General features: G+C 53.4%; 4 protein-coding genes across 8 annotated transcripts in view; 2 read left to right on the top strand and 2 right to left on the bottom strand.

Moving 5' to 3' along the window:
- Positions 1–532: 532 nt before the first annotated feature.
- FAF2 (Fas associated factor family member 2) lies at positions 533–15,400 on the bottom strand. Of its 4 annotated transcripts, XM_017828142.1 has the most exons (12): positions 14,974–15,012; positions 14,047–14,133; positions 8,940–9,008; positions 8,459–8,593; positions 7,698–7,774; positions 6,413–6,551; positions 5,031–5,116; positions 4,859–4,950; positions 3,293–3,470; positions 2,223–2,394; positions 1,890–2,033; positions 533–1,360 (listed from the first exon to the last, which is right to left on the bottom strand). In XM_017828142.1, exons 3-12 carry the CDS (start codon positions 8,985–8,987, stop codon positions 1,178–1,180), a joined length of 1,254 nt encoding a protein of 417 aa, XP_017683631.1. In that variant the 5' UTR covers positions 8,988–9,008; positions 14,047–14,133; positions 14,974–15,012; the 3' UTR covers positions 533–1,177. The 4 variants fall into 4 exon arrangements, with proteins under 4 accessions (XP_017683631.1, XP_017683630.1, XP_017683632.1 ...); XM_017828141.1 differs by lacking the exon at positions 14,047–14,133 and having other exon boundaries at positions 14,974–15,400; XM_017828143.1 differs by lacking the exons at positions 14,047–14,133; positions 14,974–15,012 and adding an exon at positions 14,642–14,830.
- Positions 15,401–15,807: 407 nt separating this feature from the next.
- On the top strand, positions 15,808–21,991 carry CLTB (clathrin light chain B). Of its 2 annotated transcripts, XM_017828145.1 has the most exons (6): positions 15,808–16,060; positions 17,569–17,615; positions 18,772–18,889; positions 19,155–19,266; positions 19,665–19,718; positions 20,189–21,991. In XM_017828145.1, the coding sequence occupies exons 1-6, from the start codon at positions 15,877–15,879 to the stop codon at positions 20,358–20,360; spliced, it is 687 nt and encodes a 228-aa protein (XP_017683634.1). In that variant the 5' UTR covers positions 15,808–15,876; the 3' UTR covers positions 20,361–21,991. The 2 variants fall into 2 exon arrangements, with proteins under 2 accessions (XP_017683634.1, XP_017683635.1); XM_017828146.1 differs by lacking the exon at positions 19,665–19,718.
- Positions 21,992–22,659: 668 nt separating this feature from the next.
- On the bottom strand, positions 22,660–23,407 carry HIGD2A (HIG1 hypoxia inducible domain family member 2A). Its single transcript, XM_017828085.1, has 2 exons — positions 23,249–23,407; positions 22,660–23,005 (listed from the first exon to the last, which is right to left on the bottom strand). The coding sequence occupies exons 1-2, from the start codon at positions 23,361–23,363 to the stop codon at positions 22,839–22,841; spliced, it is 282 nt and encodes a 93-aa protein (XP_017683574.1). The 5' UTR covers positions 23,364–23,407; the 3' UTR covers positions 22,660–22,838.
- A 102-nt stretch (positions 23,408–23,509) lies between these two features.
- Positions 23,510–24,056, top strand: part of NOP16 (NOP16 nucleolar protein) — a 2,400-nt gene continuing 1,853 nt past the window's right edge. The window contains exons 1-2 of the mRNA XM_017828083.1: positions 23,510–23,664; positions 23,800–23,908. Coding sequence (XP_017683572.1) covers positions 23,558–23,664; positions 23,800–23,908 — 216 coding nt within the window. The 5' untranslated portion in view covers positions 23,510–23,557. The remainder of the gene's footprint in view (positions 23,665–23,799; positions 23,909–24,056) is intronic.

Below are 24,056 nucleotides of genomic sequence, written 5' to 3'. Positions count from 1 at the left end.
CCTGGTCTACTGGAAGGTGTCCCTGCCCAGGGCAGAGGGTTGGAACAGGATGATCTTTGAGATCCAACTCAAACCATTCTGTGATTCTAAGTGAGCTTGGCTACCTGTCCAGAACAGGTGGGTAGGGAAGGAACAAATTCCTACCACTCCCCCTGTGGGCAGGAGCTGATGGCACTGCTCCACAGCCATGACCAAGCCTCTGGCAGGGAACAGAGCCCTACACCCACCCTCAGATCTTTCATCCCCTCCCACTTGCTCCTGGAGAGTAGACCCAGGCCTTAAAACTCAGGGCCAGCTCTCTCCCTCCCTCCCAGCCTCAGCCCTGAACCGATGCCCCAGGAGGCAGGAGAGGAGCACCTCAGCCCTGCCATGCCCCACACTGGGCACACTTGTCTCACACAGCACCTCCCACTGGCACAAAACCACCAGTTCAAGGCCAGAAGCTGAGTGCACCCACAGTTCCATGAGCCACAATGCCCAGAGCAGCTCACCCCCCTCCCCAGGGCACAGGCAGAAAGCATGGGCACAGACGTGCTAGAGGCAGAGTTTATTACACTACGCAGGCTAAGAACCCTGGGCAAGACCCCACACGGGTAAGAATCGAACCAGCTCTTTATCAAAAAGTTAATACTATAGTCAACCCCATTCTCCTTTGGTCATTACAAAGCAAGAGAAATATTAAAGAACAGTATTTATACAGAGAGGGAAGCTGAAGAGATTCTGTCCAGCCCTTTCCCCCACCCCACTCCCAGCACATTCCGGTGCTCGGTCGTGTGTCTCTCAGGAGCAGCAGAGTATCAAATCTTCACGCGATGTCAGGTTGTCGGGGTTTTATTATTATTGTCATCAATAAAAGCAGTAATTACCAAGAGCTGCCATTCCTGTTCCTCCCCAGGGAAGGTGGAGGGGCAACACCAGCTTCCCCCTCTCTGCCCCCCGGTGCAGGGGATGGCCGTGCGCACGCGTCCTCTCGCCAGCGCACACACGCAGCACAGCTGGCACGGGCCATGTGGTCTCTGATCCCTCGTTTGTACGCAGTCTTTTAAAAAAAATATTGTATTATAATAATAATATGAATTTCTCTTTCCATTTTGTGTCTTCTGGAAAAAAAAAAAAACAAAAACAAAACCCCCCAAAACCAAAACAAAACCCAAAAAAATCAAAACCAAAAGAAGTGTCAATCGTCCGTAAGGTCCTGCACAAAGAGGACTTCCGTGTGGCTGAGTCCGGCCTCCTGCAGCGTGGGGGGGTTGGGCCACTCCTCTGTAGGGAGGCAGGGCAGGACACGGCGAGGGAAGTTGGCCTCAATCTGGAACTTCTCAGGGCTTTCTTTCAAGGAGAACAGGAAGTCGTGGATCACCTGGGAAAGAAGCACAGAAATAATTGCCAGCTAGTGGAGCAGTGACACAGCCACACGGAATCCCTGGCATCTCGCAGGGGAATGTTACCAAATTTGCACCATCACTGCATTGTAGACGTGAGACAGCCATTTCCTTGGCACATTTGAAACTGGAGTGCAGATACTGTTTCTGACTTTTCCTACACCATTATTTAATAAGGAGCAATGGAATAATAGAATGTTATGTGTTGGAAGGGACCTTCAAGATCATCTAGTCCTACCTCACCACCATAAACAGGGACACCTTCCACTAGAAGTCTCAGCTTTTAGGGAGAAGGAAAAAAATTTCTTCCATTTTTTCATCTCTCCCAGGCTGGTGGGACTAGGCCCCATGACACTCCTCCTTACCCAGGAGCAGCTGTGCCTGCTAAGGCTCTCAGCAAAGGTCACCATTTGTCACAGTGCAAGGGAACCAAAGCTTTGTTGAGCCACATGGAAGTCTCTAGACCCCCTCCCTCTGGAATGCCCATCAGCTCTGCCCCAAGCTCACCGTCAGTGACTGTGTGAAGTGGAATCGCCGCTCCACTCTGGAATCGTTAGGCAGCTTGAAAATGATCTTGACGCTCTCCGGGTCATCGGGATGCGGCTCGGGAGGAAGGCATTCCGACTTCCGCTCCTTCTCCTCCTGCAGCGTCTGCAAAGCAAGGAGGGAGCAGAGCAATGGCCGTGCACTGAACTGACCTTTATGCCCATCCCCTGCAGCAGAGCTGCTCCAGGAGGCTCGAGGGACATTCGAGCCCCACGCAAGGCCAGCAGCTCCGATGTGACAAGCAATTCCTCCTGCAGGGCATGGCAGCCTCTCCAGCAGCCCCTCTGCTCTCACCTGTCGCCGCCTCTCCTCTGCTAGTTTTTGCTGCTGCACTTCCTCCTCTTTCTTCTTCTTCCTCTCCCGTTCCTCCTTCTTCTTGCGCTCCTTTTCCTGGTCCGCACGTAAGGATGCCAGATATGCCTCGTCCTGCTGCTGCCTCAGGACTTGGGTTTGGTTCCTCTCTTCCCTGCAAACGTGAGTGGGAAGGGGTCAGGGCTAATGGGCCCTAAAGTGAGGGCTTGGTTGGCTGAGCGTAGACCCGAGGGTGCAGGGACAGCCTCAAACTCGTAGGAGCACACAGCAAGTAATGACTTGGAGTACCATGAGCTCCCAAAAGGCAGAGTTGAGTCCTCATGGTCCCTCACACACAAACTGCTTCCCCAGAGTGGGTGGAACTGAACTCAAAAATGCTTCTCAGCCACTGTGGCTCAACAGAGCTGACAGACAGTACAAAAGCAGTGCCCAGGATTTCTGCCTCATACTTGAGACTCTCCCGAGTTTTATCTCCTTCAGGTAATTCCTTGCACATTTCAGGAACCAGAACGTGTTACCAGGTTCCCACGGAGACCGTGGGGCAAAGGAGGAGCAGACGGAAGGTGGGATCCTACTTTGGATGCAGTCTGCACATCCCTAAGAGTCATGAGGGGCTTGTGAGGCCCCTAGAAAAGCAGCCTGAACTCATTACAGACAGTCCAGGCAGCAGCACACACTCACCAACCAGCTGCAGACACCAGCTCTCCTGCCTGCAATGCCTTTGCTCCCATTTGGATCCTACTGGCTACTGTCCAAGCTCTCCCTGCAAAGCTCCAGCACAGCAAAGGTGTGCCCCAATTGCAGAGAACAGAGCACTCACACCCACCTTTCAGTGGCAGGACTGTGTACACAACACATCCATCTCCCTGGCTATAGGATGGCCTGAATTTATGGACTGATGATCCCACTGGGAAGAGGAAAGCCAGGGGCCGTGTTACAGATCAGGAGACGCTGATCAATGTGCCTACACATGGTGTCTGGTAGGAGGAAGGGGACAGGGCAGAGCCTGCCTCAACAAGGTCTGCATGATTGGAACTCAGGTCTCATCCTACCTTTCCAGGCGTTCAGACACCAGGTACGTCTGGTTGGCATCCATGATGAACATCAGCTGGTTGATGAGGTCATCAGCCTGGATGAGACCTTCCAGCCGCCCAACCACGGTCATCCTGCGATCCTTCAGCATGATCACGGCCAGGAATGGGTACGTGTTCTCCCGCAGGGCCTGGGACACTGGGAACAGCCACAAACATCACTGCCCTCTCCAGGAGGGTCAGCAAGGGGTACAGCACAAACTCTTCCCATCACCACGGGCCAAGGAAAGCAGCTTCCACAGACACTCTCCTCCAAGGCAGAAAAGGCCTCAGGCTCTGTTTTGTCAAACTAAACCCTATCAGTTAGCAAAGGGAGGAAGTGCCTTGGAACACAGGGGCTGAGGGGAAAAAACAAGCTTTCAAGTAACCAAAAAGGCACTTTTATTCAAGCAGGAAGGAAGTAAATGGCTCTGAATGTCCATTCAGAATGGGACAAAGCCTTGGATTTAAATGGCAGGACGAGAAACACAGGTCAGACACAGGGAAACACTTGCTAAGGTGATTAGGGATGGCTGGACTTTGGAAGATACTGTTGTGGGGAAGATGGCAATGTCCATTCTGGAGATTTCTGAACAAACTTAGGTTGGTTTTGTTGGTGCCAGGCTGTCTGAAAGAGGGAATGGAGCAGATTGAGGGCTTTAAGTTATTGCTCATGTATGGCTGCTGATCCCTTCCTTAAAGCACATGTAACTTGAGCCATCATTACCAATGGAGCCCTCCAAAGGAAATCAGGGCACCCAACAATCCCTTCCAGCTCTGCCTTCCAGACTGTGACTCCAAAGCACGGCAGCAACGCAACAGCAGCAAGTCAAAGACTTGTCTGCACACAGAGCCATTCTCTCCAGGTGCCAATAGCTGGGAGCTGAACTGTGGAGCCAAGAGTGACCCAGATTTAGTCCAGAACTCCTGGACCCCCTGCCATGAAACAGGAAGGGTGGAAGGGACACAGGAGGCAAGAAGAGAACTTTGGGAAAAGGCTCCAATTACAGCAAAACCTTACCAAAATGCTGTTAGGCCAGGCACCAACAGCTCTAGAAAGACTGAAAGGACCTCACTGTGGACTTTGGAGGAGACACAGAGACTGGACATGAAGATGACTGTCTCAGAAAGAATACACCTAACAAGTTTGTCCTGGCCTCAGGCATCACAGGAGCCAGTGCTAAGGACACAGCTAGTTGGATATTTGTTTCTGCACTCAGTTTATCCCCAGCACACACCCATCAACTCCCATTGACAAGGCACTGAAAGCAGCTTGAATGCCCACAGCAAGGAGCACACAACTAAGACTGCCAGAAACACATGGAACAGAGGTGAAGATCACAATGTATTTGCTGGCCCTGGTGGCCAACCAGGCCCTCTGAGATATCCCACAGAAACCAATATGTATTTCCCCATGCAATCCCAGAATCTCTTGCCTCCTTGCACAGAATCCAACAGTGTGTTTCACACATGTAAATTTGTCAAAGGGCACTCGGCTTGTTCCAGAGACAAGAGGAAACATGTAAAGCCCACGAGGGACACACTTACCTCTGTATCCCTCTGGTTTATTGGTTGAGCAAGCCCAGAAGAGCATTCTAGTGTTGATAAGGGTGATGACCTCAGGTGCACACAGTGTATTGCTGGGGGATGAGAAGAGACTGTGTGAGTGAAGCTGCACTTAAAGTACAAAGATAACTATTTGGAAAACTCTCCTACCTACCGGCAAAACTCATCTGTGTCTTGGTGGTCATCTCCATGAAGATAAACCAACAGGAAGCGCAGCTCCCGCTTGGCATCGTTCAGTGCCTTGGCATAAGAGGACAGGAAGTGAGGTTACAGGGTCACTGGGCAAGGGGAAAGCAGCACCCACAAGGCTTGTGTGACCCAAGCCATTACTCTGCCACTAGTGTGGTTTTAACAAAGCAGCAGTGGAGGGTGAACCTGTCAGATGTTCTGAATAAACTCTTGTTTGAAAGGGCTACAGTGGTGCTTTTTCACATCCTCTCAGGATGTGGCTTTGGAGAACACTGAACTCAGAGTGAAACCAGGTAGGCAACCAAAGGGATGGACATCCCAGCTGCCTTGCCAGACTCAGCTGGCAGTGAAGAACCCTCCTTCACCCCTCAGACTCACAGCAGCCAAGGCTGAGCTTTCCACTTGAGCCTGTACAGGACATAAGTTTCATATCACACCAAATGAAAACTCTACTAAAAAGGTAATGCAATAATGTTGCAGGCCCCCCAAAAAACCCTATGGAAAAATACATCCCTTTTTGCATCTACAGTCTCTGGATTCCACCCACCCAAGAGCATTTCTCAACAAGACCACAGGATAAGTGTACAATAAGCTCCCCATTTTACTGGTACTGAGTTTTGGTAGCCTAATCATTCCAGGGTTATTTAAGTTTGGATTCCAGGCAAGATGGAGGAGCTTGGAAGAGCTGCACAGGCGATGAGCTCCACCTCTGTGCAGCACGGAGCAGACACAAACTCCACATTCTTCCCTGGCACTTGGGAAGCAGTGCTGATCCAACTGTCTGCTGGGACGCACTGCAGAAGGCCCTTCCCTTGGCCAGGCTGAGAGAAGCCATGGAAGAGGCAGTGTCCATGGAGACATCCCTCTTCTACAGGGAGCACCCCCAGATTTGATATATGGAACACTTATCTCCCAGAATTTCTTGAGGGCTCCCTCTCAATTTTGAGGCCCTGCATTGTTCTGAAGCTGCATTATGATACAAGCCCAGGCAGTCAATCCCAATTTGGTGAACAGAAGGACAGACTCTGGCACAGCACACCAGTTTATAAAAACAAAGGCAGGATTACAAAGAAAAGCCGTCGGCTACAGAGTCACACAGACGGTCGAGGAACAGCCAGAGCAGCTTTGCTTTCCAACTTGGCAGGCTTGGCAAATCATCAAGCCTGGCAGACACTGGTTTTCCAAGACACTTGTTCACTATCTCTCCATTACCCTATTAAGAGAGTTTGGGGACAAATGCTGGGCTTTAGATGAAAAGCAATTTTGCCATGAAGGCCCTGATACCATCTGGCAAAATCCCCATTCTTCCACCTCCCCAGGATCTATGCACCAACACGTGACACTGACCTGGCTGTAAGTTCCCTGGTAGAAGACAGGGTGTATCCTCCCATATTTTTCCTCAAACATATGAATAAACGAAATAATGTCACCCACTGGGTCAGTGACCCGACTACGAGGATCAGGGCGTATAAAACGCAGAGCAAACCTAGGAAGGAAGCAAAGGACACTGCAAATTCAACTCACTGACTTTCTGAAGAACAGGTTTTCTTTTCCACAGACAGTCACTGGGATTCATAAAGAGGAAAAAAAGTCACAGCTGAGATGCCTGAACTTTTGTAATCTCAATCTAAACTGTCACCTGCTCCAAACTGATACCACTGCTACAGAAACACCCCCCAGTCACATATCTCATGCCAGGCATCAGCAAGGATCGAAATTCTATGTGATTAAACAGTTTCAACTTCCTCTGAAGCATCAGACATAAGCCACACCAACAGTAGGCGGTTCAAGGAATTTAGTCAAAGATGGGCTCTTAAAAGGCACATGGTTTTGTCCAGATAACTTTGAAAACTGCATTTCTGCTAATGCAGAACTAACAATTCTGGGGTGCAAAGAGCTGCAGAAAGAGAACATTACACTACCAGTACAATGAAACTGTCATTCCTCTGAGGTTGAAAAAAACTTCACTGAAAGGCAGATATTGGTGTTGTTCAGTTCTACTGATGCACAGAAGATAAAGACCTTTCCAAAGTTCAGTGTAACAGGAAAAGAAAGTTAATACAACAGGGGAAACTGCCAAAGCAGTGCAGATGGCAGGACTGCTGGCTATTTACCACCTTTGCGATTCCCTTTTCCCTTTATCAGTGTAAGGAGGTGAGATGAATTAGCCCTGTGGGGTGGTAAATGAAGAAGAGGAGACAGACACCAAAGGGGAAAAGGCAGAGGCGTTTACAGTTTAGGTTTTGCCAAATAACATCCATGGATTAGGGCAGGTTAACCTGCAGCCCAGCCCAACGGGACACAATTCTGGTGTTTGTACAAGAAAATCAGCCAGCTGGACACTGTTTTGCAATCCCTTTGTGTGGCACTCAGACTGCAAAGTTGCATGGAGTTAGAATTCCAATTAAATACTTCATTTACAGAGCTGCAAGGTGCTCTTTTTCTCTGCAATAAGATTTATTTGTTACTAAACCACGTAGGAACTTTAGAAGGCTAGAGATAATGCCAGTTGAGCAATCAAATGGAAAATCTGCCATGAGACTTAAAGATCCCAGTGACAGAGGTACAGCTGGATCTGAGCTACCATGTGCCTTCATGCAGTCAATGTGAGTTAGCACAAGCAAGTACTTACCTAAATATATCAAGTAATGTGTAATAGGTAAATCGGAATGGAAGCATTATGAAGTAGTAACCCCATCCTAACAGGCCCTGCAATGACAAATAAAGAATTAGAACAGTCTCCACACCTGGAACAGCCCTGCTACAGCAAAGTGCCCACCAGCACCAAGCATCATGTGAGGTATCGGTGTTCCAACCATGATAAAAAACAGCTCAGCAACAGTTCATGGCTTCAGACATGTCAAATCAAATGTGACTAACGTGGTTCACTCAGAATTCAATGTGACACATCTGAAAACTGGCCTCACTGACTAATGCTTTTGCTCTGTGCTGATTTTCTTAACTATTCAAAAAGATTAACAGCACTGAGTCTTACAGGTGCTCATGCAAATTCATTTGTGAAACATTAATGCAAGTAATTGGTGCTGTATTCTAATTAATACACATTTAAGGGGAGCTCTAATTAGAAAAACATTATCACTGCCAGATGGAGGGGACAGTCCCTTGTTGCAATTGAACTGATCAAAAGGCTTTATTACACCACAGCAAACTGTCTATGACACAAAAAAAGGTCCTCACACTCAAGTGTGAACTGCCACAGAGAAAGTCTCTGCAGCAGCAACAGAGGCTCTATATTTTGTTTTCAGAAGATAAAACATTTAGAAAGGAGGTAACAGCATGCAAAGAAAACAACTCCTTTCCCTGCTTGCAAGTTCTGCTGTTCATGAAGAGTCACCCAAGAAGCAGGACAAAATCCACTGTAAGATAACTTGCCCTTGGCTGTGGCCTTGAGACAACGTAGCTGTAGATCCTGTGGTCGGCTGTATTGACCTGCAACGGCCGCGATGGAGGAGGATTAAAGACACTTGGGACACCCTCTTGCTCATTCAGTCGGTCTTGCACAGCTGCCTTTGACAGGAGAAAGAGCAAAGGGAGGTTTCAGACATTTTATCTTTTCTATACTTCGGACACTAGCAGTGGGTATTCCTTGTCCAGAGCCCCGGAGCACCGGATAAGCACAATTCATGACAAACAGCAACCACCAGTGCTCTTTTCCATATGGAAAGTCTTCTCCATGGCAGCCAGTGTTTGGCTGAAACCTCTCCAGACAAGTGGAGATGCTGCTCTAAAGAGCTACTTGAGTAGACTCAGGGGTGGACAGACTCCTCTTACTGGTAGGGCTCCCCCTCCCCACAGAGGGCTCCATTTAACTCAGGTACTTGGAAACTGCTACAAATCTTATTTTCAGTGGTACCTCTATGTTCCAGTTGTGCTGCTCCAGCGTGTGGCGACATTGGTCCATGGACTCTATGCCAGTCAAGTCCTAAGGAAGGAGAGTAAAAGCAGTTGAGTGCCAGGGAAGTGTCGTATTTTTACTGTTCTTTGCAATACATGAGCAGAGCCGGGAGTTACCACAACACATTACCACAATGCTCATTTTTTAAGTGCTCTGCTCTGAGTTTAAGAGCAGAGCAACCTGAGCCAACCCAAATCCGCAAACACACAGGAGGCCTTAAACAGGCCTTTGCCCTCTTCCAGCATCAGCCAATTCCCAGTGTGCCCAAGGTATGTTACTACAACTGCACTCAGCACAGCCAAGAGTTTAACACAATAATGCCCACAGGTTCCTCTCTGGAAGGATGTGCTGGGCCAATGCCCTCAAACCACCTCAAACTCAAAATACAGACAAAGCATTTCTGAAAACCCAAGATAACCATGACTTCACTCACTGCCAGTATAAACAGAGACTAAAATCAAAATGAGCCAAGCACCAGTGAAGGCGGTGTTTCCAGCATCACAGGGGAATCTGCAGTAAAAAATCCAAACCCAGTCCAACACAGACAGGCCCCGAAACAGAAAACACAGTCCAAATACCTGGCAAACTTCGAAGCCACTGGGCAATTTTAACTCTGTATCAATTGGAATTTCTTCACGAGAGATCAAATAATTGTGTCTGTTGTTACAGGAAGCCACATCAACACCTCCTGAATGGAGACAAACCTTTGCTGACGTGAACATCCCTGTCACTGTGCCACAGAAACACATCTCTCCCCACAGCACTTGCTGTAACGTGTCTGAACAGACATTTTCCTTGCTTCTTTTAGAAGCCCCTGAGGCACTGCTGACAGGCTGACCATTTAAAAATGCACAGAATTGGCTTTTTTACTGGAGAAGGATTGCATATCTACTCCCTTCCCTGCCCCCATTCGCATGCTATTTCCACCCAAGTAACACAGTGAACAAATGCCTTATTCAATCTCTGGCTCAGTTCAAACTTTTGAGCATTTCTTGGCTTCTTTGTCACTAAGTCTCCACAGAGCACCACCTTCTCCCCAATCTCCTGGGCAAAAATCATTGTTTCATTCTACTGCACAGAACCAACCAGACTGTTTAAAGCATTGCTAACTGTGACTGCAGTAGCTCAGAAAAAAGCACTTCAAAGTCACTGCCCACTGGTGTATAAATATTTATTAAAAAGTAAGTCTGTAGCAAGCCTTGCAAGGGAACACTAGAGAATTGGATTTCATAGAAGAAATGAAGCTCAGTGAACTCAGCTGTTGCTGCCAGAATACCTTTAATTATAACTCAGCTTCAGGATTTAGTGTTTTAGTTTAGCTACCTTGCTTTAAAGATGTGCTTCAGAGTAAAATTTAGGTTTTGTATGGTGACTTTATTCTTTTTTTCTTCTGACTTTATTTATTTTTCTAACCTTCCTACAGAAGGCGCTTAATTGCCTTTTTAGGCACCTGCAATTTACTCAATTAATTGATTTTACAATGGAGTCACGACGTGTGTATTCCAAAGCCTTGAAAAACCTTCTGATTGCCATTCCTCAACACCCTGGAAATTCTGCTGGTGGTTGCAAAGTTTACAAGATTCAGAAGCTCATTCACACCTTTGTTTCTAAACGCAGGGATTATCTCTCAGCACTAATAACATGACTGAGCAATCTCTCCTTTTTAAATTATGCAAAACACTTCAGCAGTTTTAGGTCAGAAAGCAGCAGAACTATCAACAAGCATTTAACCAGCACTGAATCACTGCAGCATTTGCAAGACCTCCTGAGCTCCACAGAGACATCACCACCAGTCAACCTCACCCTTTCCCAACCATCATCCCTCACCAGGCAGCTGCTGGTCAGATCTCAGTCTGAGAACACGAGTTCTCCAGGAAGATGAATTTACCCTTTTTTTCCTTAGCATCTTAATTCAGTTGCTCTCAACATAAAGCAGAAGTGACAAAACCACCCCGAGCACACAGTGCACTCGCATCCTGAGCACTCCCACTGCTCATCTGATCAATGAAGCTGCACAATTAAACACTGCAGGAAAAAATTGCCTGTGCAAAGACAGCTTTTAAAAACCTAGCATCCTGTTGATTGTTACTCTGACAGGCTCTACAGGACACAGCATGGTTCAGAACAACCCGCACCCCACGTAAGGAGCGGCAGGACAGTTCAACTGTCAGCTCAGACAACTCTTGCTGGCAAACACTGATACTGGTCATTATCACCCCAAAGAAATTCCTACTGCTGTCCCAGGACCTTCCAAGGCGCTGCTTCACCTCAGTTATGGAAACAGATCAGAAACTTGAAACATATCATTTCCACTGCACCACTTAACAGCGTTTCTGGTGAACCTTGTTCAGCTGCAAACTGAGCTATGCACATGTCAAAGAGCATGTTCTCAGTATCATCAGGGCTAAGAGAACAAACAATATCTTCAAACCTTGCTGCTGGTCTCCTCCTCATTGGGGTCTCTCAGCTGCCTCAAAGAGCACATACATAATACAGACAGTAAGTAATAAAAAGATAAAGTCTCCAGTACTTAAAACGAGTCCTGTTAAACCAGCACCCTCAAACCTTCAAATAACTGTAGATCCAAGCTCAAGATAGTGACTAATATCTAGAAAACAAAATATTAAGTTCCACGAATGCCAGGACAGTTCAATAGTGCCTTCTCAAATACCACTCAAAGCAGAGTGAAGCAGCTGCTGGAGAGAACCATTTCCATCTCTCACCTTTGAGACTGCCCAGAATCTTCTCAATACTCAAGTAGTGGAAAGTACAATTCCATGCTCCAGAAGCAGAAGGAATAGCCTGGAGTGGACAAAGGTTGTAAACTGGACTTACGAAACTGTTGCCTCTGCAGATACACTCTGATGTTGAAACACAGCACGAGATGCAAATCCACAGGACTAACTGGCACTGCTCTTACTTCCCAACCCACTGCCAAATTCCAGAGAATTATGTTTCCAAGGGTAAAGAACACCTGACTTCAAACTGGAAAAAAAGCCTTAACCAAGAGTTTCTCGTTGTATTTTACAGCAAATGCCTCTATGAGGGTTTTGATCGATACACTGAGCAGAAAAGATGCTGGAGTTTCATGTTTCCTCTTTCCCCTAAATCAGTCATACCCAGCCCTGAGCATTCTGTTTTTGCCAGCTGAAGTCAGAGATAGTATCTTGAGTGCCAACTCTTTCCTTTGCAAATAACACTCCATTACTTCACATTAGCATATTATAACATCAGACATCAGCCCAAGTGTAATGGGCACAGATCAATAATCAGATCCTACAAAAGCTGCTCCGCTGTTTCTTCCATCTCCCAAATGAACTGTATCTCCACAGCTTTCTTAAACTGCTCACATCAAACTTCTCTCTACCGATGTCAAGACAGCAAAGTCTTGACAGATGAAAAATTTAGATGCTTTTATTCCTTTACATTATTATCCAATGCTCCAGCAGCAAATGGGAGACTGAAAGCCTGCAAGAGGCTTTGTTGCTTTCATTTCACGTTTATCCCAGTTCTCTCTCCCTACTGTTTTGTTTTTTTTTTTTTTTCACTAACCTGCCCCAGCAGGGTGCAGACAACTGCCCTATTCCAGCCCTGCCCACAAGAAGGAAGCTGCTGGTTTCAGCATTCTGCCAGCCAAGCCGTTTGCAGAGCACTACAGAACCCATCACACACATCAACGGAATTAATGCAGAGCAGGCACTAACACAGGACTGTGCCCAAAGGCTCAGGCCACGACAGGACAGCTGGGACTCACCTCTGCCTGAGAAGGAGCCATTTCCAGCAGAAGTAGGGTAAACACTTTAGGGCAACAGCATCTTCACCCCCACAGCTGTTTGCTGGGTGAATGGCAGCTCTTGCTCCATGCTTGCCTCTGACTCTCCATTTAACTGAGGGCCTTCTGCTATTCCTTACCTCATCTCTGTTATCCTCCCTTCTTTCCCAGTCTGCTCTCCTGCTTTAGTCACACTGCAGTGGCACATAACCTTCTATGGAAGTACAATGCTCTGCCACCACAGAATATTGTATAAATTACTTATGATGGTACATCACAACAAAGTGTAAAGTTATCTTTGAAAACAGTGAAGTGTTCCCTGAAAAGACAGCAGGGATCCCTGAAGGGTTTCCCAGCTGACTGCAACAATGTTCTGTAGCAATGTACAAATTATTATAGTGAGATTTTTCCATCCTCTCCTAACACTAAATGCTCTTTAACAGACTCCAAGAAAAAAAACCCTCTTCCAGGTGGACTGATTTCCTTCTAAAGGAACAAGCAGGACCACACACCTGAGTCCCTTTCAGCCAGGTGTGAAGTATCAGAGAATAAGGAATCACCAGCAGAGTCTGTGAATAGCAGAGCCCTGGTGAAAGCTGATCCCACATACCCCCAGAGACAGAAGAACAAGGATCCTGGTATCCAAGCCTTCTGGACCACAGCTTTCACATCAGGCTCAGGACAGCAGCTGTCTCCTAACTGAAAAATGTCTCCCCTTTACAGCCTGAGGAGCATTTCCCTCTACCTCAAACCAGGACTGGACAGGCAGCTGGACTAAAGCATGAATCCTTCCTTCTGCCTCCTTCTCCTCCCCCCCAGTCCATGGCAACACCAGGTAGCATTGGGAAACAGGATTCTTCAGTTTCACAGCTGCCCACAGGGGTTTGAAAATAGCAACAGGGGCACTGGTGAGAGCAGCTGGTCCTATCTGTCCAGACTCAGCGCATTCATAAGTACTGGGATAGCTCACAGCAAGAGAGTGGAAGCTGGGAATGGGACCTTTTGCGTATCTGTAAGTGCTGCACAAACCTCACCTCCCCACCAGGCAGCACTGGGACAGCAATGGTTAACACTGCTCCGCTCCCCTGGCCTGTATTTAATTTGACTGCCCAATCTGCAGTAATGATTTGGAGGCGATATGTGTAAAACAAGTTCCCTCACAGGTCCAGTCATGGGAAAACACCTCAGTGTATTAATTCACTAATTAACTCAGGGGGTTGTGAATTCCCCTGACTCAGAGGCAAAGGCCTGGCATGTCCCTGTCTGGAATGATGAAGAGCTGCACCATCTCACCTGGGGAAGGCAGGGCTGGATGCCTCTGGAGGCCCTTTAAGCCCTATAAATCCACAGTTACATCACACCAAAAATCCAAAGCAAAGCCTTAAAAAAAACAACAAATACAAAGCAACAAAATCAAATAAAACACTCCTAAAAGTAAACCCTGTCTCTGTAAGAGAATCCTGCAATCCCAAAGACACCATGTGATGTCCTACAGCTCAGAAACAAACATAGGACACCTGAAGGTAGTTTTCATTGCTCAGCACGTTTAATTACTCCTCGCTGAGGAAACCCAAGTATTTCAGCTGCCCAGAGCTGTTTTCTCCCCAATAAACCACATCTGCAGATTGGTTTTATGATCATCCAGCTGCTGCACGGCCCCGAGGCCTCGGCACACCAGAGGTTAAGCGACTCAGCCCGTGTTGTGCAGCAGATACAGATCAGATCATTACAGTGTCCAGTGGCGTTACCAAACCGTGAGGGGCAGGAACGACGTTCTCAGTAACCACATTCACAGAAACGCGCTGGACAACCCTCCCGAGGTGACAGAAAACGCTCTCCCGCTTCGACAAGGGAATTTTTCATACTAATAAAACCGGTCGGGACTTACCGAGGAGTTCTTCCCGTGGGGGGTTTATTCAGCAGCCACTTCCCGCCTGCCCGGGTGGCGATGACAGAACGCTCCCGATGAAGCACTCGGGGCACGGGAGTCTCACTCGCTCCCGCCAGCACCGGGACCACAGGTGTCTCTCCTCTCTACCTCCCCTCAGGCCCGGTCCGACACCCCCGCACCGACGGGGCGGCTCCAGGACGGGCCTACCCTGTTCTGTGCGCCCCATACCCCCCAGCGCCGGCGGGGCGCGCCCAGCCCAGCCCGTTCCGTGCCCATGCACCGCCTCCTGCGCTCCCGCCGGCCGGCGCGGGCCCCCCCGGACGCGGCACCTGGAACTGCAGCAGCTTCTCGGTCTGTTCCGCCGTCAGCTCCCGCTCCTCAGGCGCCGCCATTTTGCCGCCGCCTCTGACCCGCCGCTCCGTCACTCTCCGGAAGTGACGCCGCCCGCCCGCACTTCCGCCCCGGCGCGGCGCCGCGCGGCCAATGGCTGTTTATCGGCCGGATCCGCTCGGCCACGTTCCGGAGACACCCGAACGCCTCTAGGGCTCGTCCGGAAACGCCCGAATCCCATCGGCGGGGATAGCCGCGCTCGGGTGTTCCCGGCGGGCGCCCGAAGAGTTCCGAAGTGTGCCGAGCGGTGCTCGGGTGTTCCCGGCGGGCGCACGAAGAGTTCCGAGTGTGCCGAGCTCTGCTCGGGTGTTCCCGGAGCTGGCTGGGGATGGGGAGGGTCTGCCAGTGGCTGTGGGAGAGGGCTCTGAGCCCGAGAGGGTGGAGGGTATGAGCCGGAGACCTTCGGGAGCTGGTTGTGTTCCCGTCACCGCGGGGGCTGCCGGACACCAGGTGGGCCCTGCCCGGTACCTCTGGTCCCGGCGGGAGGGTCCTGCCCAGCACTCCCCGTGCCCTGCGCCCAAGATGGCGGCGGCCGCCAAGATGGAGGGGCCCTTGAGGGGCCCCCGCTCCCACCCGCAGCCACGAGCCCCCGTGTGCGGAGCCGGCGCGGCAGAACCGCGCCCCGCCGAGCCCCGGGCGGAGCAGCCGGACAGCCCCGGCCCGCCGTGCTCGCTGCAGGTGGCGGGGAGGCGGGACGCGACCGCAGGGCCGCCCCGGCGCTGATGTCAGCGCGGCCGCCCCGCCCGCCGCTGCAGTGACAGCGGCGGCTCCGCCCGGGCACAGTCGGGCCCAGCCCAGACAAGCCGCGCAGCCGGAGCGGGAGCGGCGCGGGCGGGCCGGACATGGCCGACGACTTCGGCTTCTTTTCCTCGTCCGAGGGCGCCGGCGCTGAGGAGGATCCGGCCGCCGCCTTCCTGGCCCAGCAGGAGAGCGAGATCGCGGGTATCGAGAACGACGAGGGCTTCGGGCCGACCGACGGCGAGGCGGCCGCCGCCCCGGGCGGGCAGACGGCCCCACCGGAACAGGGTGAGCCCCGGGCGGGCACGGCCGCGGGGACCGCCCGGCTGCGGCCCCGGCGGGCACGGGGGACTGCCACCCCCGTGGGGTAACGGGAGGCTGTGCCCCCTCCTGCCCCGAGGGTGGGGAAGGGTCCTCCGGGCCGCGCGCCCGCGGGGCTGAGGTTCCCCGTGGGACGCACAGCACCCCCCACGGTGGGTGATGGGGTCCGTGCTGCACCTCACGGGTAGGGGATGGGGTGTCCGGGTGGGCCCGGCTGGCAGCCGGCAGCAGTAAGAGCTGTCTGCGCCTGTGCTTGGGCCCAAAGGGCTTCAGAACATCGGGATATGGCATGAATCCTGAGCTGGGATGTGCTGGCCGTGGGGCGATTTTTCTCCCATGTGCCCAGGCTGGGTTCCCCGGGCCATGTCTCAATGCCCCCAGCTATGGCAATGTAGGAGGCATCCAGGCGGAACTGAGGAGCAGCGACAGCCTTGTCACTGTCCCCGCAGACGGAGAGCCCTTTGGAGTGTAAAATGGAAGAAATTCCCATTGGGAACATCGTGGTTGCAGGCCCTGCAGATAGAATGTGCTAATCCTGATCTCTTGCCTCCAGTGTGCAGGGGTCAGTGGTCTGCTCTCGGCACGGGCATATGGATGCTCTGACTTCTTCCCCTATTTCAGCCCCACAAAGTCTCCTCGTGCTGGCTGTGGAGCAGTGGTTTTACTGCTGTGCACACAGGGCCGTGGAGGCAGATCTGGGCCTGGAGAGATGTTGACAGCCACAGTGATAAATGCAGTCAGACAGGCTGGAGCTGGGTGTAGTCATGGGGGTGAGCACCATGGGGCAGAGCTGCACTGTGGCTGTGCCTGCAGCTGTCTGGCCAGGAGAAGGCCTGTGCTCGTCACTGGGGAGAGCTTAGGGCCTGGAGTGTGACTCCTTCAAAGCCTCTTCTCTCCCAGCAGCAAAGCCCACTGCCTGGGGCTGGCATTCTGATGCTAGTGTGCAGCTATCTGGGGCTGTCAGTGGTGCCTTATTCCCAGCCCTGACCTTGCAGGTCATCCCAGATGGCCTCTCAAGGACCTTGGCCTGCATCCATGCCCTCCTCTCCTGGGGGAGCACATGGAGTATTTCCATGGGCCCTGTCCCTGGAGAGTTGTCTCAGCACTCAGCCAGCAGCTTCTGTGTCCATCAGCAGCCTCTGCAGGTGGGAGTTGGTCACGTGTTTCTTCAGTCAGAGCAGCAGCCTGTGTCCATGCCTGGAAGTTTCCCTAATCTTCAGATAAGATAAAACACCAGTGAAAACACTATAAAGACATAAATGCTTGGAGAGGCTTGTGTGGGAGAGCGGGAGGTGCTTGCTGGATCCCACCAAGGACAGGGCACTGTTGGAGTGTTGTGGATGGGTGTGCTGGGCTGGAAATGGCACAGACAAATTCTCAGGAACTGATTTGCTTCAGTTTTCCTGAACGCCAGCCCTACCGAGATCACCTGCACCTGCCATAGTTGTGTTCTTTCTCTCTTCCTTTTTCTCCAGCTGCTTTCCAGAATGGAGGAGCCACTGTCAACGGAGATGTGTTTCAGGTGAGAGCTCAGCCCTTCGCTGGCCCAGGGCTGCTAAGGGAAATTGGGTGGGTGTGGGGCCAGCACTCTGCTGCTCTGCCCCCAGTTTTGACTGGAATTTGCTATCCAGCTGCAGAACAGCTACGGTGTTCCTGGAAGGGTCTGGGTCTCCTGGGGGAGTCCTGGCTGCTCCATTCTCTTTGAAGAGAAGATGTGTCCCACCTGCCATGACCTGCCCCACATCTGTTTGCAGGTGGCCTGTGCCATGAAGGAGTGCCTGAGCCCTAAGAGCAGGTGACAAATCCTCCATTCTCCACGGAATGCTTCTGGAGATGTCTGGGGCAGGCAGGAGCATCTCTTGGCAGAGGCCAGAGCCAGGGCAGGGCTGCCATGGAACACATGCTTTGCTGTCTTGGCAGCATCTCCCATGAAAACCACTTGCCCCATGGCCAGAGGTGTTGGGGGGAGCCCACCTGTGTCTCAGCTCCCTCTGGGAGCCCGAAGCCCAGCTCTGCTGGCTACAGGAGATTTTGCCAGCATCTGACAAGTCCTTCACCTCACTTGGTGCCCAGCAGTGGGGCGTCTGCACAGCCCGTGCCTGGCTTACAGGTTGATAATCACATCAGTAATGGGACAGACTTAATTAGATTGAGGATCTTGGAGAAAGACGTAATCCCATTGCTGAGCTCGGTGTCAGCATGACTGGGCATCCTGGCCAGGAAGGTGTTATGGGAGCTGCTGAGCCAGCGCCTCCAAGGCCTGGTGGGGCTGTGCAGGCAGCTTGGCACAGGAGCGAGGGAAGCAGCTCAGTCCTGGGGCTGCCTTGGCCCTGCTGAGAGACAGGGAATCCCTGGGAGTGTGTCCCAAGGTCAGTGGCTGTCCTGTGCTGTGGGGCTGTCCAGAGGATGCAACAGCTGTGATGGCAGTGAGCGGCAAGGCAGGGAACGCTGGGAAGTATTTTTGGGTGACACGGCTTGAGGCTGGGAGCTGGAACAGCAGCCTGAGCAGCGCTTTGGGGACCCTGTCCCAGATGTCCCAGGCCATCACCCTTCCTACCTCCGATCTTGGCTTGTCAGTGCTGGGAGTGTGGAGTCCTGATCCCTGCCAGCTGTTGGAGGTGGCTGGGCTGGGCTGTGGGAAGAGCTGGTGCTGATGGCAAGGTGCTCATGTCCTGCAGGAGTCCAACGGCCCCACGGATGCCTACGCAGCCATAGCCAAGGCTGACCGGCTGACCCAGGAACCCGAGAGCATCCGCAAGTGGAGGGAGGAGCAGAAGAAGCGCCTGGAGGAGCTGGGTGAGGACCCAAGGCCGTGTGTGGCCGTGCTTGTGGCGCCTCATGATGTGGCAGTTGGGGCCCTTGAGTCCCTCACCTGCTGCATCCCAGAGAGGTGTCTTGTGCCCCTGCCAAAGATCTGCTGTCCTTGGAGCAGTAGGGCCTTTTGGCCAGTACAGTGGGGACAGGTCTGGGTGGCTGCAGCTGCCCTGCCTGCTGAGGGGCTGCCCAGCACACCCAGTGGGTGCCAGCCTGGCTGATGGGCTCTGTCTCACTCTGTTTTTAGATGCAGCATCGAAGGTGACTGAGCAGGAATGGCGTGAGAAGGCCAAGAAGGACCTGGAGGAGTGGAACCTCCGTCAGAATGAGCAGATGGAGAAGAACCGGGCAAACAACAGGTATGTTGGGGCCAGCATGGCCATTAGACTATGATGGGAGCTGCTGTTCAGCCAGGTCTGCCTTCCTGGGTAGTCTGGGGGCCTTTTTCCCGACAGTGGGGCCCAGCCCTGCAGGGATGGAGCTTTGCCAAGTAAGGGGAGAGGCCCCAGGGCTTGGAGTGCCTCCAGTGGCTATGCAGAGCCACCCTGGCTGGGACCACACTGGGATCACCCTGGGATCTCTGTCTCCTGCCCGTGCATGGGTCTCGCAGGGGGGCAGGGTTGGGCTCCAGGTTCTCCTGGTGCTGCGATGTGTGGGTCACACTCTTTGGGAGGACTAACCCCCTCTGTTCTCTCTTTCTAACCCTCTGCCTGCCTGTCGCTCCGCTCCGCTCTCTCTCTCTCTGTGCCTGGGGTAGGATCGCTGACAAAGCCTTTTACCAGCAGCCGGACGCCGATGTCATTGGCTACGTGTATGTGCCTCTTACACACCGTATCCTGCCCCACAAGCTCTGGGGGTCCCTGCCCCAGCACTGGCTGACCAGCCAAGGGGAGGGGGGTGCTGGGAGGTCCTGGGCTCTGATGAGGTCCCAGAGGGAGAACGATGCAGCTGAGCGTCTCAATGGTAGAGTCTTAGGAGGCAAGTGGAGCTCCTGAAAATGCCCCTGTGGGAGCTGGTTGAAGAGGCAAAACTGTGGGCTCTTAAGCCTTTTTGGGGGTGTTGGGGGATGGAGAAGTCTTGGGAGCACATGGATATCCCAGCACCCCTGGATGAATGATGTCTTGGGTGAGTGCAGCCAACAGCAGCCTTGAACATCGCATGTCTCTGGCTCCTAGAGGACACTGAGCTCATTGTCTGGAGCAGGGGATAGGAAGCAGGGACACAAGGGGAGAACCTCCTTGAAAAGGGTTCTGCCAGTGACAACCCTCAACGTCTCTGCAGGGCATCGGAGGAAGCATTCCTGAAGGAGTCCAAGGAGGAGACCCCGGGCTCTGAGTGGGAGAAGGTGGCCCAGCTGTGTGATTTCAACCCCAAGAGCAGCAAGCAGAGCAAGGATGTCTCACGGATGCGCTCGGTGCTCATCTCCCTGAAACAGACGCCCCTGTCCCGCTAGCTGTGCCTGGCACAGCCGGGAGCACTGCGGGCACGGCCGGGATCACCGAGTCGGGTGGCTCCAGGGGCCAGCCCAGGACAGGCCTCCCACTGCCTGCTCCCTGGTCTGCACCTCGGCTGTGCTCGAGTCACTGGTTGTAACTCTCCCCATGGTTTTCCTTTGCTTAAAAGGTGCATCGGTCTCTTTTTACACTTATTTATAAATCACTGTGGCATTTCCCTGGGAAGCGGCACTGGGTGGCAGAGCTGAGTTAAGGAGGAAGCCCTGGCCCAGGGTCTGCAGGAGCCTGGCTGAGTGAGCAGGGAATATCCCACTCTGTGTTCCCACCTCACCCCTGTGCTGGGAATAAAACTGCCTGTGGCTGTCCTGGCAGCCCTGTGTTCAGGCCTCGGTCCTATCCCTGAGGCAGGGATCCCAGTGGGGTCCAGCCTGGTTGTGCACCCCAAAAAGCTGATGGGGTTCCAGCGTCAGTGTCCCATCTGTCCTGCAGTCCTGGCAGTACACTGCTGCAGGGTACTGGAGAAGGGCCAGGGGGTGAGTGTGCAGGAAGTTTTCTGTCCCTCTCTCATGACCACCAGCAGTTGGGAATGTGGGATGCCAGGCTTTGGGAGCCCTTGGCTTTGCTCTGCTCCTTCCTCTGCTACTAGAAGGGGAGATGGAGGCTGTGTGGTTGCAGGGAAGGAGGTAGGAAGGTCCAGCTGCTGTGGGGCAGGTCAAGCTCTCCCAGCTTCCTAACCCAGGATGGAGGGTTGGGCAGAGTTCTGGTGCTGGGGCTTGTCCTGTCCCTGAGAACAACCTGCACATCTGTCTGCAGCTGCTCTGCCCCCTGGCTTTGCCCACCTAAGGCATCGTGGGGAGATGCCTCAGTCCCACTCCCCGCCTGAACACTGGCTTTCTCTCCTCTGCTTGGCAGGGCTGGCACCAGCCCTGGGAACCTGCACAACTCCTGAGTAGCAGGAGAGGGACAGCCTTGAGCTTGTGCCCTGCATCTGGGAGCTTGGAAAGGGCTTGCAGCAGCTGGGGGAACATGGAGCAGAGGCCACAAAACACTTGAGCCTCACTGCAGAGCCCTGCTCAGCTGGAAATCAAGTGTGCAGAGCTGTCCTGCCCTGAAGTTGTGGCTCCAGAGACAGGAATGTCACCTGTGCTGCTGCTGCTGCAGCCATCAGGGGGATGGTCAGGCACCTGTGGCTCTGGGGCACAGGCTTAGCAGTGGGCTGGGAAGGGAAATGGGTGCATAGGGAGTCACTTGGTGTTGTGTGTTGGGATTGTGCCCCTCTGCCCATAGAGCTGATCACTCCTGCCTGGTCCCCCTGCCCTCCAGCATGCGTAGGCACCTCTGCTGTGCTGCAGGACACCTTGGGACTTGGCTGCCTGCCTCTGCCTTTCCCTGCAGAGCAGTGGGAAGCACCTCTGGCTGCTTCTGGGGGGGACAGTGTGCCCCCCATCCCATGCTCTGTTCCTCCAGGCCCCGCAGGCAGCCAGGCCCCTGGGTCCCCCAGCTGCCGTGTGCTCCATGTGAGGCCGGGGCAGCTCCCGGGGAGCCGTGCCCACAGCTGTTCTACATCCCCTCGGCTTTGGTTTCTGTGACTGTCCAAATTATCTGTTACAATAAACCGACATCTCCAATCCTATGGGGCACTGTCATCTGTGTGTTAGGGACACACATGCTGCATTCAGGAGAACCCACAGCCATGAGGCCTCCTGCAGGAAGGATGGGGCTGGAAGAACAACGTATCATACAGGAGAAAACGGGAGTGAGGGGAGGGGAATGCTGAAGCAGCAGCACATCCCAGAGAACTCAGCCAGGCCCTGTTTTGGAATCATGAGTTCCCAACTTGTTTCCACAGGGAGTTTCATCTCTCATGTCCTGTTTGCATCACCACAGCTCCAAGGCAGCTTCCCTACACTGCTTACTGTTGTGGCTTCTCAATGCTCTGCAATCCAGTATCAGTCACAATCTTCCTGCAATTCACCTTATTGCTCACCAGTTGCAATTGAACAGGTCACACATCCTCCCCAGACTGCTCCCCCGCTGCTTATGGACTCTGTCCTGCCAAGACCGAGCCATAAACAGCTGTTCCTTCCTAGCTGGGCAGCTCATTTCTCAAATGCTGGTGCATTGCCTGACTAAAGCCACACCTCAGTGCAGACCACGACCCAGAGGACATGATTTTAACAGGCTGTGACAGCACCAAGCAGGGACAAGAGTTCTCACAGGGGTAATGAGCCTTAGTGACACAACGTTGGTGTTGCAGGATAAGCCCTCAAGGAATCAAAAAAAAAGCCACGGCCCAAATTTCAGGATAATCACAGAGTGTATTCACCCCATTTCCAGTGCTCTGGACTACAGAGCCTCTCCAGCAGTGGCTCCACCAAGACATCACGACAGTTCCTCAGAAAACTCCATCCACAGCCAGGATCCATCCCGGGGTGGTGGGTGCTGGCCACCGGCCGCAGCTCCTCTCCTGCCCGAGGTCACTGTCTGGATTTCAGGGCCGTGACCGCCATGCCCCCCAGCAGGGCCGCGAAGGTGAAGCCCTGGGCCAGGATACGCGCCCGCATCATCAGCTGTGACCGGCGGGTGTTGCCCCTCTTGAAGCAGATCAGGCCGTAGGTCAGGACGCCGACGGTGCACAGGCAGCCTGGGGAAAGGACGAGGCTGTGAGCGAGGAGCAGCTCCCCCCGCGCTTCCACAGCACCCCCACACCCGGGCCGGCTCCACAGCACCCCCACACCCGGGCCGGCTCCACAGCACTCCCAGACCCGGGTCGTGCTCGCCCGGGGGGCGGCCGGGCCGGGGCTCATGAGGGACCGACTCCTAACCGGTCCGCACCGCCCCGGCCCTCGCTCCTCATCAGCACCGTCACCCCCCGTCCCGCTCTCACCGAGGGGCACGAGGGGGTTCTCGCGGGTCTTCCGCAGGAACTTGTCCCCGAATCCCTCCTCCCTGAACGCGGGCAGCATAGGGCGATCCAGCGGCGGTGGCGGCCCGGCCGCCATGGCCAAGGTGACAGCCGCGGCCCCTCCCGGCTGCCGTACCCCCACCCCGGCGCAGTGCATGGCGGGGGCTGTAGTCCGCTGTGGCGCACACCCCGCGTGGCTCTGCGGTCGTGGGACTACACTTCCCGTGATGCCCCGCGGCGCGACCGGCAGCCCAGGTGGCCCTGCCGCACGGGTATTCACGGGGGCCCGCCATGCCGAAGGCGAAGGGGAAGAGCCGGCGGCACAAATACTCCTACAACCTCAACCGCAAGCGCCTTTACCGCAGCGCCCGCCGCCGCGCCGCGCCTCGCATCGCCTGGTGAGGGCCGGGGGCATGGGCACGGGCCGAGGGCACGGGCCGAGGGCGGGCGGGAGCGGGCGCCTCGTGGGGAACCTGCAGCGCGTGTTGGTGGGGAGGGGGAGCACAGCCGTGATGTCCCTTGTCCCCGTGCAGCTCGCACATCCGCCATGCCTGGGACCCGAGCAAGTCGGTGGCGCAGAACCTGGCCGAGATGGGCCTGTCCGAGGACCCCAATAAGGCCCTCCCCATACCGAAGAAGCTGGTAAGTGTGGCCGGGGGAGCTCGGCGGAGGCTGCACCTTTGTGGGGGCTGTGGGGGCTTGGGGAAAGCAGCGTGGAGAGCAGCCAGCCTCAGCGCATGGGGCAAGTGGCTCTGGATGCGTCTCCAGCAGGTGGACGCTGTTTCTTATG

The sequence above is a fragment of the Lepidothrix coronata genome, unplaced genomic scaffold, assembly GCF_001604755.1.
Source record: "Lepidothrix coronata isolate B3197 unplaced genomic scaffold, Lepidothrix_coronata-1.0 Scaffold146, whole genome shotgun sequence".
NCBI lineage: Eukaryota > Metazoa > Chordata > Aves > Passeriformes > Pipridae > Lepidothrix > Lepidothrix coronata.
This window is presented reverse-complemented; position numbering and strand designations above follow the sequence as displayed.